This window comes from Nerophis lumbriciformis, linkage group LG02 (assembly GCF_033978685.3).
Source record: "Nerophis lumbriciformis linkage group LG02, RoL_Nlum_v2.1, whole genome shotgun sequence".
In the NCBI taxonomy this organism is placed as follows: domain Eukaryota; kingdom Metazoa; phylum Chordata; class Actinopteri; order Syngnathiformes; family Syngnathidae; genus Nerophis; species Nerophis lumbriciformis.
This window is the reverse complement of record NC_084549.2, coordinates 28,111,097-28,129,108: the sequence shown is the minus strand read 5'-3', so window position 1 is coordinate 28,129,108 and position 18,012 is coordinate 28,111,097. Positions and strand designations below refer to the sequence as shown.

General features: G+C 40.1%; 1 protein-coding gene across 1 annotated transcript in view; it reads left to right on the top strand.

Moving 5' to 3' along the window:
• macrod2 (mono-ADP ribosylhydrolase 2) overlaps positions 1-18,012 on the top strand; it is a 1,158,848-nt gene that overhangs the window by 684,947 nt on the left and 455,889 nt on the right. Inside the window, exon 7 of the mRNA XM_061960241.1 lies at positions 4,705-4,826. Coding sequence (XP_061816225.1) covers positions 4,705-4,826 — 122 coding nt within the window. The remainder of the gene's footprint in view (positions 1-4,704; positions 4,827-18,012) is intronic.

Here is an 18,012-nt window from a genome sequence, read left to right as displayed (position 1 = left end):
GCCTCAAATTGCCGAAAAAAATAACCCTGTTGTGTGGAACACAAAATCAATTGCGGAGGCTGCTGTTTGTCTGGAGGATAATATGGTGTCTAGAAAAGTATATATGTGTTGAAAAAAAGGCAGTGCCAATTAATTTCTCCCTAAGTGTGTCAGAGCTTTTCTTCCTGTCACCCACACATACACCAGTGACCTGGAGAGATGTAGCCAAGACTAAGAGTCCCATTCAGAAGTGTCTGAAAAGGTCGAGGAAGATTGCAAACAAAGGAGGCGTTAAAGAGGAACTACACTTTTTCTGGAATGTTGCCTATCGTTCACAATCATTATGAGACAAAAGAATACATATCTTTTTTTACGATTTTAAAGATGATAAACGCTTGAAAGATGCGGCTAATGGGAGTCACTGTTGTAGCCTTCAAAGCCCTCTAAAACAACTTAAAACCCTCCATCAACGTTTTTAAATACACACTGCGAGTCTATATACAATGTAGTAACAGACACGTTCATAACAATATGTAATATTTTCAATATTAATCCTATTTTGGTTATTTTAATCATTGACTGATTTCTTTCCATAGCAGCGCACATCAGACTTCTGGCAATATGTGTGTTCCGACTTCCGGAATCCAGAGTGTGTTTTTCAATGTTGGCAGACTTGGTAATAGACAACGAAGAAGACTATTTTTGGACAAGGTAGAATTCACAACCTTATACTTTTGGAATCTAAATAAACTGCTTCTTATAGAAGCGAGCAGAAAAAAACAGTGAGACGTTGGAGCAGACGGAAGCCAAGAGAGGGAGGTAAAAGCGATTTTGGCGCTATAAATATGAAACTTAGAGCCAAGCTATTTTGACATAAATGGATTGCTTACCCAAAATCAACAGGAAACGTCTCCAGCCAGCTGGACCAGACGAACAACTGTGGGTTTTCCGAGTGGGTCACTTTAATATTGATCATGATACACGCAATTGAGTGATTGATTGATTGAGACATTTATTAGTAGGTTGCACAGTGAAGTACATATTCCGTACAATTGACCACTAAATGGTAACACCCGAATAAGTTTTTCAACTTGTTTAAGTCGGGGACCACTTAAATTGATTCATGATACAGATATATACTATCATATATACTATCATCATAATACAGTCATCACACAAGATAATCATCAGGGTGTATACATTGAATTATTTACATTATTTACAATTCGGGGTGTGGAAGGGGGGTGGGGGGGGGGGGGGGTAGGTTTGGTTGTTATCAGTCATCAACAATTGACAACAGAGAAATGGATATTGAAACAGTGTAGGTCTGACTTGGTAGGATATGTACAGCAAGTAGTGGACATAGAGAGAGAGAGAGAGAGAGAGAGAGAGAGAGAGAGAGAGAGAGAGAGATCAGAAGGCATAAGAAAAATATCTGCATTTGATTGTTTACATTTGATTATTAACAATCCGGGGAGGGTGTTAGTTTAGGGTTGAAGTTGCCTGGAGGTGCACTTTTATTGCGGTTTTGAAGGAGGATAGAGATGCCCTTTCTTTTATACCTGTGGGAGCGCATTCCACATTGATGTGGCATAGAAAGAGAATGAGTTAAGACCTTTGTTAGATCGGAATCTGGGTTTAACGTGGTTAGTAGAGCTCCCCCTGGTGTTGTGGTTATGGCGGTCATTTACGTTAAGGAAGTAGTTTGACATGTACTTCGGTATCAGGGAGGTGTAGCGGATTTTATAGACTAGACTCAGTGCAAGTTGTTTTACTCTGTCCTCCACCCTGAGCCAGCCCACTTTGGAGAAGTGGGTAGGAGTGAGGTGGGATCTGGGGTGGGGGTCAAGAAGTAATCTGACTAGTTTGTTCTGGGATGTTTGGAGTCTAGATTTGAGGGTTTTGGAGGTGCTAGAGTACCAGGAGGTGCATGCGTAATCGAAAAAGCGTTGAACGAGAGTTCCCGCTAGAATCCTCATGGTGCTTTTGTTGACCAGAGAGGAGATTTTATAGAGAAATCTTGTTCGTTGGTTGACCTTTTTGATTACCTTGGTTGCCATTTTATCACAGGAAAGATTAGCCTCTAGAATGGAATCTAGGTAGGTGACCTCATCTTTCCTGGTGATAACAATGTCACCCACTTTTATAGTGAAGTCATTGACTTTCTTAAGGTTGATGTGGGACCCAAACAGGATGGATTCTGTTTTACCCAAGTGTATGGATAGCTTGGTAACACGCCATGTGTGTTAGTACAACTACAGTACATACGCTGGCCGCCTAGCTCAGCTGTGTACAAACAAACATGAAATGTGGGCTAATACTTTACAGATACTGTAATATGATTGTTAATGTTGTTTAGTCAGTACAAATTGGCATACTTGCCAACCTTGAGACCTCCGATTTCGGGAGGTGGAGGGTGGGGGGTGGGGGGCGTGGTCGGGGGTGGGGCGGGGGCGTGGTTAAGATATATATATATATATATATATATAAGAAATACTTGACTTTCAGTGAATTCTAGCTATATATATATATATATATATATATATATATATATATATATATATATATATATATATATATATAAATAAATAAAAGAAATACTTGAATTTCAGTGTTCATTTATTTACACATATACACACACATAACACTCCTCTACTCATTGTTGATTCAAGGATTGAATTGTCCATCCTTGTTCTTTTCTCTGTCACTATTTCAGAACACACACATTATACAAATATACATTATAAAATCAATAAGAAAACGGGAGCTCTAATTTGGGAGTCTGAATTAGGATCAGAAGTTCCTCTATAAACATTGCGTACTCACGTCGCCATTTTGTATTGATTACTGCAGTACTGTGCACTGGATTCATTCACAAATACAAACTACAACTCACAAACACTTTAGAGTTAGGCTCCACCATCAGAATGTGTACTTAAACTTATAACGATCACATGGATATTATTCAGTGAGTTGATTCACCAAAACTAACCTGTTATAGAGGAGGAAAAAGCACACAGGACGTTTCAATTGTTCACAGACTGGTCGCTCTCATCAGAATGACAAGACACTTCCGGTCTGCAGGTGATAGCATTCAATTGGGAAGAAACGCCCTACTGCCCCCTACTGACCAATGTGAATACTGATAAATGTGTAATGACAGCTCCAAAAACTAATTCAAACCACAAAATAAACTAAATAAATCAACACAAAAATGTGACACATTATGGGTGGGTCACATGTGCATGTACAACAGGCTGTCAACACGTCACTCAGGTCCGCATGGAGCTGGAGGGGGCGTGGCCTCCAGCTCCGCCTGAATTTCGGGAGATTTTCGGGAGAAAATTTGTCCCGGGAGGTTTTCGGGAGAGGCGCTGAATTTCGGGAGTCTCCCGGAAAATCCGGGAGGGTTGGCAAGTATGCAAATTGGTGTCGTATTGCAGTGTTGTGCATCACAAACTCAAATGCATTTCCGGTTGCAAACTCATCACCGGCCGAGAAACAAGCAGTGAAGCGCTCAGAGCAGGCTCAGCCGGACTGTCTCTAGGTAAACAACATGCCAACAAAGCAAGCAATAGGCGTTGACAATTACAGTAAGGCTCCACATTGTAAAATGCGCTAGCTCAATGCTAATTCACATCGGATTTGCTGTAGTAGACAGTCTAGATATTAGCATTAGCAATTTTAACACCTCAAACTTTGCTTATCAAAAATTTAAGTTAAAGTACCACTGATAGTCACACACACACTAGGTGTGGTGAAATTAACCTCTGCATTTGACCCTTTCCCTTTTGCCCCACACCATGGGAGGTGAGGGGAGCAGTAAGCAGCAGCGGTGGCCGCGCTCGGGAATCATTTTGGTGATTTAACCCCCAATTCCAACCCTTGATGCTGAGTGAGGGAGGTAATGGGTCCCATTTTGATAGTCATTGGTATGACTCGGCCGGGGTTTGAACTCACGACCTACCGATCTCAGGGCGGACACTCTAACCACAAGGCCACTGAGCAGACTCAATATTACTTCTAAAATGCATGTTATAATCAAACCACTGGTGTGTAATTAATACAATACTTGCATTTTAAACATGTTGTAGGGTTCAACATAGTAATAGAATTCAGCTTAATAGAAAAGATTACTTCCTGACTAAGGCAAAACCGTAGTCTATACACTACTGTGACCTAATGTCTTGGAATTATAACTTCATGCGGAGTCTACTATGTAATACAGTACAGCACAGTACTTACGAACGAGACACATAAGTGTACAAAAACAAGATAAATGGACAACCCAGTTTCGTATTAAATGTTAAATTAAAAAATATATATATAATTTTTTAACAATCAACCTTTATTGACACATTTGAACACACAAAAGTAACGGAAATTGGTACCTTTGAATTGGTATTGAATCTCAGGTATCGAGGATTGGTACCATATTGATCAGAATGAGAAAGGTACTCATCCCTAATTGTTAGAATACTTTCTTATTCACTCAATGGCATATGTTTTGTAAACCTCAATCTCTCTGTTTTTGTCATCACATACACACGTTTTACCAGGTTGCTGTTCTTGGCATAATGCTGGGTAGTTTGGCAGCCCGCTGAGAGACTTTATAGTCACTTAGTCTTACACTTCATGCTGCTTCAGAACTACTGCCAACCACATAACCTTGCTGGAGGTGGCTGGTGTTTAAAATGAGCTTTGTGTTTTGTCCCTTTCCGACAGTTGTGATCCACACTGTGGGTCCGGTGGCCAGAGGTCATGTGGGCCCCACCGAGACCAACGACCTTACATCTTGTTACCAGAACTCCCTCAGGCTGGTGAAGGAGTATGGCTTGAGCACTGTGGTGAGTACAGAAGTTCATTGTTTCAATATAATTCTTGACTTTGAGTAAGCGTTCAGTGGAAAAGGCACATTGTGTGAATTGTGTTGTTTGTTTAAAAACACCAACAAAATGATTTAGCATGTTTCACTGAAGATATGCTTCGTAAAAGAACATAATCTTATTTTTTTGACAAAGCAGCAGTAAACAAAACAAAGTTTGGCATTTCCAATGACAATATTCAACTTTCTGCTGTGATTAAATTAGTCTTTGTATACACATTAGTTTCACAGAGCATTTTACTACTAAAGTTTCCCTATTTCAGTGTTTTGTTTTTTGTAATATCGCTGTTAATAGGGTTATGTTTATTCATCTCTGGCATGCCATACCTGTGAGGTGACTGGATTATTTCAGCAAATACGTCCTCAGATTTGTCAACAATATTTGAAAGAAACAGGCCTTATACAGAAGGGGATTCATTTGCCCCATTTTTCCAGTTTTGCTGCCAGGCAGCAGTAGAGTGTTTAATAAAGTGGTTTAATTTGTGTCTTTACTACGAAAGCTTTTTTGACACTAAATGTATGTAACTGAATTTATCGCATTTGAGTTTTGTAAAATTTATTTTTTTGCATCAAGTTATACTGACAATTTCATTGAAAAAAAACCCCCAAATGTTATCAAAATGTGTGTTTCAAAATTCAGTGTTAAAAAATGTAGTGTTTAAAAATTCAGTCTATAATATTAATTCAGTCTTTAAAAATGCAGTTTCTAAAATTCAGTGTAGAACAATTTAGTGTAAAAAAAAAAAAAAGGTGTATATTACGCAAGACCCACTTCCGGTAAATTAAGAGAGAAGCAATCGATCCTGTCTCAGAACCAGCTAATGAGATGTCAAATTTGAATAGGGTCTTAAAAATATGCAGGCTATGCATCACTACATGCCACATGCTATTTAATCTGCTGTGTGTGCTTGAATTCCTTTTTATGAACACTTTAAACAGTAGAAGTTGCTGTGCATTAATTAAAAAAATCCTAATATTCTGCAATAAAGGATAAAGGCTGATCACATGATGGTGAACACACTCACACAATAATGACAGATACTAACAGACCATCTCAAAAACAACATTTTAGTTTTTTACTGACTAAAACACACAGAATGTACGTGGAAATACATAATGTGGGATTTACAATATGAACTATGAACAATAAAACACTGAATATTGAGAATATATGAACATTGCTCCTCTACTTCCCAGAACACTTTGGTTGACATCTTTTATAATCGAGCTAGAGCAACAAAGATGCAAGAAACACGGCCAAACATAATCACAAAGAGTAAAAAAACATCCACATATCCGATGTAATATCACTTTTCTGCGGAACATAAACACAAAGAGTAAAAAAACATCCACATATCCGATGTAATATCACTTTTCTGCAGAACTTTGTTGTAGACATCTGCCTCCATCTGACACTCGCGTATCAGGCTTGTGACTGTGTAACAAGCCCCACTGTGTTCATGCCTGGTCTCCATGAAGTAGAGCTTCCTATGGTTACCGTAGTAACCCCTATGTCACTCAAAAGTTCAGATTCTAACCATTGAAATCCTACCTATTGCTTGTATTTCGACACGTGACTTCTTCCCGAATGTGAAAACCAGTAGTGGTCAACCAAGCTAAGATGGCTGTTGTACAGTGAGCAGCCCGCAAATAATCTGAATACAAAAGAGGCTTAAATTTTCCTGTAAAAAGCAGATACGTGTAAAAATTCAACCATGCAATGGAATACATCCCTATACTTTATCAAAAAAAGATTTGTCGAGTGATATCAGGGATTATACTTCTGTCGCGTTCCAAGACATATGGAACTATTGTGCTCCAGACGCCATTCTACACAACAAAACAGATGTAAACTTAGAATAGCATGGAAGTCTACAACTTTTTGTGTGTGGCTGGGTCAAGGAAATTAGTATCAAGACTCTCCCAGATAAGTATGTATCGTTTTTGCTCGGTTAAGGTTTCATTGCATGATTTAACTTTGTGTCTAACTAAGCCATGTTTTTTGTTGTACGCGCTGTTTACGAGTAGCGTGTTTTTCTCTGTCTTTATCAAAATATAACTGTAGATTTGAGTGCTGAAAGATTAATTTATGATTTTAGCTTTTAGTAAAAGATTAGGTATTGCTCACATTTGCTTTCTTTTGTTTAGACACGTCGAGTTGGTGCTTTTCGAAACACTCTTACAAACGTGTTTAAGAAATACAAATAATATCAAGATAAGACTTAAATGGGAAATAATAAACGTTAAAAGTATGCCAAACAAACATTTAACGGAGTTATCACTGCAAACTCATGCAATCTTTGACTCTGCTCCCTTGGAGTGTGAGCTGCATGCTTTTCTCGTCATTGTTTCATATAATCTCGCAGTCTTCCGCCTTTTTTGATTATCTCGAGGAACTTCGGAGATACATTTATCCTTTTCGCCATTTGAACGATTCATACAGCCGAAAACAACACAAGCACACGGCATTTTTACTTTGAGAAAGGCTTCGGCGCCCAGTGCCCATTGAAAACAGAGCTAGCTTGACCACCACGCAAATTTAAAGGTCGGGACGTGAGCCGGACGGGACATCAGTAAAATCCAAGCAATAGTTTGAAAATATCCAGCGTCCCGCATTGAAATGTTTATTATGTTGTATTAGCACAGGTAACTGCCTTTCTTATGCTGTTTTGCAAGAGCCGTGTCACGTGACACCTCATTGGTTGGTTCTGAGACAAGATCGATTTCTTCAGTCTTAATTTACCTGAAGTAAGTCTTGATTTCTGAAGCTGCACATTTTTCTACACAGAAATTTTCAGCACTGACTTTTATTACACCTAATTTTAATGCACTGTTTTTTTTTTTTACAATAAAATGTTCAACACTGAATGTGTATACACTGAATTTTTATACACAATATTTTAAAAACACTGAATTGTCATACCGGTACATTGAATTTCTAAAAAAAAAAATTATACACTGAATTTTAAAACACTGAATGTTTTGATACACACATATTGCTAATAATTTGTTTTTAATTAAACTGTCAGCATAATTTGCTGTAAAGCATTCAGTTCACAAAATTCAGTGTCAAAAAACAGCTTTCGTAATAATGACACAAAATAACCTCCATAGTTGAATATCTTAAAATGTGTTTTGTGGCAATTCGACTTTGACCACAGCATCAATTGCTATGTAGTCGCGCTTTCCATCATTTTCAGCAGACTGAATTACAAAATCATTAACCCGTCACCTTCCTCTCATGCGAGATCCACCCAGGACTGGGGCCATATGAATCCTTTCCCTACTGTATGAACCGGTATATAGAAAAGGTTTTCAATCTTTGAGTCATTCCAAGCATAACTATACACAAAGTAGTCAAAAATGATTAAATACTGTTAACAATATTTATTTCTAGAAATGCATTTATATAAGTGATAATAGATGGTTACGGTGTTAGTTTCTTTCCAACATGCATACCATTACAATGTGGTACATCACATGTTTATAATTACACATTTGAACGTATTATACCACCAACGACAACTGCAGCAATCCTATTACATTGCATTTCCACATGTCCAAAAAGGAGTAGAAAGAAGCAGAGTTTATTTACTCCTACTCCTTGTACGTTTCATAGATATTACTCACACATTGTCCACTTCTTGTTCTTTATCTTTAACTCAAAGTAACAAATAGATACTCAATAAAGTTAACATGATACGATTTTTTTTTTGTTGTGATTCACATACTTTGCTAAATAATGTTTCATTTATAAATTATGTTCAACATGTTTCTCAGATTTCTGAAACAATATAAACATTTTCCTCTGAGGTTATATTTCTCTTTTGTTGAAAATAATTGTTGTACATTATTTGGTAGCCCTAACCCAAATCATTGAATTTCAATCTTTTTGATTCAATAAATAAAGAGTTTGAATGTTCTCTATAACCAACATTGTGTAGATGAATTGCATATCTTTAAATTCATTTTAAATGACATTCAACATTTGAATTGAATCCATAAACGTGTATGCAAATGCAAAAGTGCAATATATTTATCTGTTCAGTAATCCATTTATTTATAGCTGCACCTTATTGCTCTTTTATTCTGCACTACAACGAGCTAATGCAACACAATTTTGTTCTTATATGTATTGTGAAGTTCCAATTTGAATGACAATAAAAGGAAGTCTATAGTCTAAGTCTGAATTGGTACACTTTGAAAGACCAACATGAAAACACAATCCACAGCTATCTTGACTTTATTTATTCACCATCGTAGTTGTATGGATGCACCTTATACAATGAGGGTAAACAAATCAGTCTCTCACCAAATAGCCACAAATCCTATTTTCAGTCCCAGGCTACGCCCCTCACAACCTCATCAGAATCCAATCAATGGGACGACTTGCCAGCATAGACAGAAGACACTGATGAGTGCCAGTTTCATTAAAGATGATTGTGAGAAATTCCTACACTGATGATCAATCATTGTGACCGTAAGACTCACTCCAGGTAGCAATTAAATTGATTTTGAAGCTAAACGACAGAGGGAGTACTTTTGATGTAATATAAAAGTCAACACCGTGTGTCTGATGCTATTTAAGCTCGTCTGGCATTTACTTTTTAGATTTACACTGCATGTGCCCAATTCTGCTTTTATTCCATTGTTTTACTGTTTATTTAAATTAATAGGTGACATATGTAATATCATTGTCCATCCATCCATTTTCTACCGCTTATTCCCTTTGGAGTCGCGGGGGGCGCTGGAGCCTATCTCAGCTACAATCGGGCGGAAGGCGGGGTACACCCTGGACAAGTCGCCACCTCATCGCAGTAATATCATTGTGTTTATATTAATTGGATACCTGAAACAACTCACATGTGCACATGGCCATAAGTTAAAATGCAGGACACCTACAGTATGTATTATCCCACTGGTCTCCATTGGCAACGGTTTTCTTATTTTATGGTCAGGACCACATTTTACAGAGTATGATTTTGTTGTAGTTTTGATTTATCATGGGTATTAATTTATTTACCCTGGGTCTCAGATGATCCGATCCACATTTTTCACTTACTATTCCGCATACTTGCCAACCTTGAGACCTCCGATTTCGGGAGGTGGGGGGCAGGGGGGCGGGGCGTGGTTGGGGGCATGGTTAAGAGGGGAGGAGTATATTTACAGCTAGGATTCACCAAGTCAAGTATTTCATATATATATATATATATATATATAAGTCAAGTATTTTATATATATATGTATATATATATATACGCATATATATATATATATATATATATATATATATATATTAGAGATGCGCGGATAGGCAATTATTTCATCCGCAACCGCATCAGAAAGTCGTCAACCATCCGCAATCCACCCGATCTAACATTTGATCAGAACTGCATCCGCCCGCCATCCGCCCGCACCCGCCCGTTGTTATATATCTAATATAGACGATGCAAGGCATTAGTGAGGTTATAAAGCTTTTGCCTGTTAAAGAAAGGAGACTGATCCAACGCAGCACAGACATTCGCGTGCCACGCTGTCACGACCCAGACGCACACCAGTGCGCAATCATATGGGAGCCGCGCTGAGCGCACCTCCAAGCGTGTCTCGCTGCCGGCGACGGCCGGGTATATGGGCCCGACGCTCCAGCGCCATCCATTTTCAGGGCTAGTTGATTCGGCAGGTGGGTTGTTACACACTCCTTAGCGGGTTCCAACTTCCATGGCCACCGTCCTAGCTGCTGTCTATATCAACCAGGGTGAGCCTCACCCCTTTCGTGAGCGCACTGCGCGCGGAGTGACCCCTGTTACGCGCCCCCGGCAACAGGGGTGGCGGGCAGGTAAGCTGCGCGGGCGGGGCGCGCGGAGTGACCCCTGTTACGAGCCCCCGGCCACGGGGGTGGCGGGAAGGTAAGCTGCTTACCTGCTGCGCGTGACGCCGGCCGCGGCGAAGGCGGACGAGGCGGGGTGTCGGTGCGGTGGGCGTGGTGGTGACCCTGGACGTGCGTCGGGCCCTTCTCGCGGATCGCCTCAGCTACGGCTCCCGGTGGGGCCCTCTCGGGGGAAGGGGCCTCGGTCCCGGACCCCGGCGAGGCGTCGGGGGCCTTCTCCGCTCCGTAAAAGTGTCCATCTCTTTTTTTTTTATTCTTCTGTTGTGGCATATGCAGCAGGTGCCTGCTCGTTTTTCGTATGTGGGTAACAACATTTAACTATGTATATATATTTCCGAATTTGTTTAACTGCCACCCGCCTGAATCTATTTAAAATCTATTTTTTTTTAATTTCAATCGCCCGACCCGACCCGACCCGCTGATAAAATAAATTTTTTTTAAATTTCATCCGCCCGATCCGCGGATAATCCGCGGACTCCGCGGTTGTGCCCGCAAACCGCGCATCTCTAATATATATATATATATATATATATATATATATATATATATATATATATATATATATATATATATATATATATATGTCTTAATTAGATTATCCAAAAAATAGTGCTCGATACCGTGGTAGAGCGCAATATATGTATGTGTGGGAAAAAAAAACAAGACTACTTCATCTCTACAGGCCTGTTTCATGAGGGGTTCCCTCAATCATCAGGAGATTTTAATAGAAGCATTCACATACCATGATTTGTTTTAATTTTTCTGATGATTGTGCCCTATATAAATCAGTAGTCTTGTGATTTTTCTCCCACACATATATATATATATATATATATATATATATATATATATATATATATATATATATATATATATATATATATATATATATATATATATAAGAAATACTAAGTCAAGTAATTCATATATATATATATATATATATATATATATATATATATATATATATATATATGTATGTGTGGGAAAAAAATCACAAGACTATTTCATCTCTACAGGCCTGTTTCATGAGGGGGGGTACCCTCAATCATCAGGAGATTTTAATGGGAGCATTCGCATACCATGGTTTATATAGGGCACAGAGTGGGTGGGTACAGGCTGGCCTAGGGGCGTGGTGATTGGCTCATGTGTTACCTAGGAGGTGTTTCCGTCTATGGCGGCATGTTGTTACAATTTCGCTGCGCTTGTTGAGGGATGACAGGTCTGGACGGTAAATAATAAACAGTTTCTCTTTCAAGCATAGGTTGCATCTTTTATTACCACTATTGTAAGGTGTGCTGGATGCAAGAATTTGCCATGTTATTGAATATTCAACATTATTGTCTTTGAGGTCCCAAATGTGTTTGCTGAGTTCTGTGGTATTTCGCAGGTTTTTGTTCCTGAAAGAAGCCTTGTGATTGTTCAATCTGGTTTTGAATTCTCCCTCGGTTAATCCTACATATGTGTCGGATACTGGACAGAAGCATCACCAAATCATACAAAAAAGCGCAACCCAACACCTTACAGAACATCCACCTGGAAAATAAAAGGATCGCGGCTGAACTGGACATTGAGGACAGGGTGGACGCCACAGCCAACAAGGAAGCCTTCATCACATTGAAGGACCACAAACCCAACTTCGCAAATAACCCAACATGCCGACTAATAAACCCAACTAAATCTGAAATAGGAAAAATCAGCAAAATAATCCTGGACAGAGTCAACACAAAAATCAAGGACAAAACACCACTCCACCAATGGAGAAATACAGCAGCAGTAATCAAATGGTTCAACAACATCCGAGACAAACAACAGCACAACTTTATCTCCTTTGATATCGAGGAATTTTACCCTTCCATCACGCAAGACCTACTGACTCAAGCACTAGACTTCGCCTCAGACTACGACTCAATCACAGGCAACGAAAGAAACATCATCATCCACGCAAAAAACTCCATTCTCATCCACAACAGCACACCATGGCAAAAAAAGAACAATGCAACATTTGACGTCACTATGGGAAGTTTTGACGGAGCAGAAACGTGTGAACTCGTTGGGAGTTTCCTCCTCTCCCAGCTCGCTAGCCTCAATCTGAACCTTGGTATTTACCGTGATGCCGGACTGGCAGTGTGTCGCGCCTCGCCAAGGAGCAGCGAGAATACCAAGAAGCGCATATGCCAAATTTTCAAAGAGAACGGCCTACGGATCACGATTGAAGCCAACAAGCAAACCGTCAACTTCCTTGACGTCACTTTCAACCTGAGAAATAACAGCTACCAACCATTCACGAAACCCAACACAACACTCCAATACGTGCACCATGACAGCAACCACCCACCCACCACCACGAAAAGAATACCTACCGGAATCAATAAAAGGCTATCGATGCTGTCATCTAGCAAAGCTGAATTTGACCAAGCAACCCCCCCGTACCAAAAAGCCCTTGATGAAAGCGGATACAATTTCACCCTCACCTATGAACCCACGCCAGGAAACCAGCCAAAAAAGAACAGAAAACGAAACGACATCATCTGGTACAACCCCCATACAGCAAAAACGTCTCAACGAACATTGGACACAAATTCCTCAATCTGATTGACAAACACTTTCCCAAAGACAACACCCTAAGAAAAGTATTCAACAAGAACAACATTAAATTGAGCTACAGCTGCATGAACAATATACGACAAATCATCTCAAACCACAACAAAACAATTGCAAATGAGCCGTCGACCCCCAGACAGAGCGACTCCAAAACCAACAAAGGATGTAACTGTCGAAAGAAACCTGATTGCCCTCTCAACGGGGGGTGCTTACAAACATCAGTTGTCTACCAATCTAAGGTAATACGCAAGGACATTAACACATCCGACACATATGTAGGATTAACCGAGGGAGAATTCAAAACCAGATGGAACAATCACAAGGCTTCTTTCAGGAACAAAAACCTGCGAAATACCACAGAACTCAGCAAACACATTTGGGACCTCAAAGACAATAATGTTGAATATTCAATAACATGGCAAATTCTTGCATCCAGCACACCTTACAATAGTGGTAATAAAAGATGCAACCTATGCTTGAAAGAGAAACTGTTTATTATTTACCGTCCAGACCTGTCATCCCTCAACAAGCGCAGCGAAATTGTAACAACATGCCGCCATAGACGGAAACACCTCCTAGGTAACACATGAGCCAATCACCACGCCCCTAGGCCAGCCTGTACCCACCCACTCTGTGCCCTATATAAACCATGGTATGCGAATGCTCCCATTAAAATCTCCTGATGATTGAGGGTACCCCCCCTCATGAAACAGGCCTGTAGAGATGAAATAGTCTTGTGATTTTTTTCCCACACATACATATATTGCGCTCTACTACGGTATCGAGCACTATTTTTTGGATAACCTTATTAAGACATATATATATATATATATATATATATATATATATATATATATATATATATATATATATATATATATATATATATATATATAAATAAAAGAAATACTTGAATTTCAGTGTTCATTTATTTACACATATACACACATATAACACTCATCTACTCATTGTTGAGTTAAGGGTTGAATTGTCCATCCTTGTTCTATTTGTCACTATTTTTTCTAACCATGCTGAACGCCCTCACTGATGATGCATTGCTGTGTGGCACGCAAAAAGTGCTTTCATCAAATGCACTAGATGGCAGTATCGTCCTGTTTAAGAGTGTCACAACATTGCTGTTTACGGCAGACGAACTGCTTTACGGTAGACGAAATGCTGTTGTTGTGTGTTGTTACCGCGCTGGGAGGACGTTAATGAAACTGCCTAACAATAAACCCACATAAGAAACGAAGAACTCGCCCTCCATCATTCTACAGTTATAACATGATTGGGCAGATACGCTGTTTATATTGTGTGCCTGAATTTTGGGAGATTTTCGGGAGAAAATTTGTCCCGGGAGGTTTTCGGGAGAGGTGCTGAATTTCGGGAGTCTCCCGGAAAATCCGGGAGGGTTGGCAAGTATGCTATTCCGATACCTGAATTTGGATATGTGTTGACACAATACTACAGTATTCCTAGACCAAAGCACTGTTTCCTTTAATATTATTATATAAATCTGTTGATTATGTATAGTGTTTCTGTGATTAGTTGATGTAAACTACCATGAAAATTAGTCTTAAGCATTTTTTTACAGTCAGTGCGTTGTTTTATTGTCTTATTAGTCTCCTGGTTAGCAGAGGAGCTAACTGTTGCAGCTAACTAAAGTATGTCCATAGACAGTGCAGAGCAACTCTTATATTTCTATAGTCCTAAATCACGAGTGTCTCAAAGGGCTGCACAAGCCACAACGACATCCTCATCTCAGATCCCACATCAGGGCACGAAAAAACTCAACCCAATGGGATTACAATGAGAAACCTTGGAGGGGACCGCAGACGGCTGCCATGATTTTACCATTCCGGCCCACTTGGGAATAGATTTTCCTCCATGCGGCCCCTGAAATAAATGAGTTTGACACCCCTGATTTAGACGTATTACACCACCAACAACCACGGCACCCATCCTAAATAGTAAATAGTTATGTCGTATTTATACATTTATTGATGTAATGTTACATACATTTTAAAAAAAAGCAGAGGTTCTGTTTTTACTCTGAGCTATATGGATCCTGTTTAATGTATTTATACAGCTGCTGTGCATTTAGAATGCCTGAGTGGAAGCAGTGGTGCTCTATGATTGACTGGCCTTGTGCGATGAGCCCAGTCATTACATTGTCTTAGCCACATACGTTTCCATCTTGTTGCAAGGTTACCGGTTTCTTATTTTGCCAGAAAGGGAAAAAAAAGGGAATGGATGTTTCTGTATTTATGTGCATGACTGATTCTGGACTGCCTTAAAATGCAAGACTTGCTACACGAGAGGCTCCCGTGATAGATACATGTTGGTTACCGATGGCGCTAAGCTCTCTTCTCAGAGTTTGTCTACAAAGCTGCACAAAAGGGGTGGAGAGTGGGTTACATTTTGGAATCCTAGACGGCTTGGCTGCCTGATGGGGATTCTGGGACATTACAAAGGAATAGGAGAGAAAACAAGACTAACACAAAGTAAACTTTAGCATGAAAGATTAAAACGAGGCAGAGCTTGGTAGTTAATCCTTGTTTCTTCAAGCCTAAAGCCATCCTTTAGGCCGTCTGTACAAGTATGGATACCACAGTTGCAATCACATCCAAATCTTCTCCTGACTGTAGCGTGTCAGGACAGACAACGAAATGCCACTCCATTTCACAACTCAAAATGGATTTTCTCCACCCCAGGGCAGCTCAGTGTGTTTGACTTAACAATGGCTAGGATCCCCCAAAGACAGAAATTAGTTTGAAGCGTTGTTCCTGTCCTGAAGTAACATTGCACTTACTGCTCGGGTGAAGTTGTGAATTTTAGGCAACCCACAGCTATTTTTGTCTGTGTATTTGTAGTTTTCCTACCACTGCTCCTCCATATGCTTAAATATGTGCTTCTTAACTTACCAAGAAGCATTAAGGATGCACAAAAAATAAAAATAAACCTCAGTTTTCCATCTGAAGGCTTCAAAGCTTTAACCACATGCTTAGATATTGGCAGATATAAAAAACAGATTTCATTTTTTTTTTTTTTTTATAACTACTGTAGCCTACCCCTGGTGCTTTGGACTCGATGTGGGTAAGAACTCTGACTTACGAAGGGATGGCCTTCAGATGAAAAATGACGGTCCCAAGCCAAAGTAACTGACATTTACACAGAACACTCCAGTTGAAAGCTATCTGGAACAGTGCAGGCTTTAACACCTCCAATCTGTGTCAGTCCCTGGATGCATATCAGATAGTCGTGTGGCCCGCTGTGCTGTGTACAGTCTCCAAAAGCATTTGGCTCCGGTGCATTCTGGAAAGTGGTGTGTATTTTTGTTCACATAATGTACACAAATGTTGTGTAGATATACACGTACACACGACTCTTTTAACCTTGGGGCATAAATATGTGAATATTTGATAGTGATGCTCTTTGTGCATGTCTCCAACATTTATGCTCCAGTTCAGTGCCTTTTCCCCTACACTGGGGCTGAAAGAGCAGCCGGCTGTCACAGCTCCCTGGGCTCCGGCTGACCACAGCCCACAGCAAAGATGTCAGTGTTGCCGACTTGGCCCTGCAACATCAAATGGTGGAGTTATTGGAGGCGGGGCTGTGCAGCCTGCATGGGCTGGCGTGCACCATGTTGTCAAACAGCCCCCTCCTCTGCTCAGTGTGTCACTCAGCATTGTTCGTCTGCAAAGGAGGCTGATGTAAAGAACCAAACTGGAAATGCATCTTGACATATATATTTTGGGGTGACTGATTCTAGGCTTTTAATAAAAAGCAACACCTGGCTGGTCGATAGGAGTGAGACATATCGTTGGTTGCCTGAGGAGAGTATTCACAGCCCTTCACTTTTTCCACATTTTGTTATGTTAAAGCCTTACTCCAACTTGCAATAAATTCATTTTGGTCCTCAAAATTCTACAGACAATTCCTCATAAGGAAAATGTAAATATGTTTTTTTTGTACTTTGTAAATGTATTAAAAATAAATACCAAATAAATCACATGTACATAATCATTCACAACCTTTGCTCAATACTTTGTTGATTTTTACAGCCTCAAGTATTTTTGAACACAATGCCACAAGCTTGGCACGCCTATCTCTGGGCAGTTTCGGCCATTCTTCTTTGCTCATTGCTCTTTGCATCACTTCTCAAGCTCCATCAGGTTGGATGGGAAGTGTTGGTTTTCATCCAGGATGTCTCTGTACATTGCTGCTTTCATTTTCCCTCTATCCTGACCAGTCTCCCAGTCCATGCCGTTGAAAAACATCCCCACACCATGATGCTGCCACCACCGTTGCTTCACCGTGGAGATGGTATTGGCCCGGTGATGAGCGGTGCCTGGTTTCCTCCAAACATGACGCCTGGCATTCATGCCAAAGAGTTCGATTTTTGTCTGAGAGTCTTTCAGGTGCACTTTGGCAAACGTTTTACTAAGAAATTACTTCTGTCTGGCCACTATACCACAGAGGCATGATTGGTGGATTGCTGCGGAGATGGTTATCCTTCTGGAAGGTTCTCCTCTCTCTACAGAGGAAAGTTGTAGCTCTGACAGAGTGACCATCGGGTTCTTGATCACCTCCCTGACTAGACTAAGATGAATGCAGCAATGTACAGAGACACCCTGGATGAAAACCAATGCTTCCC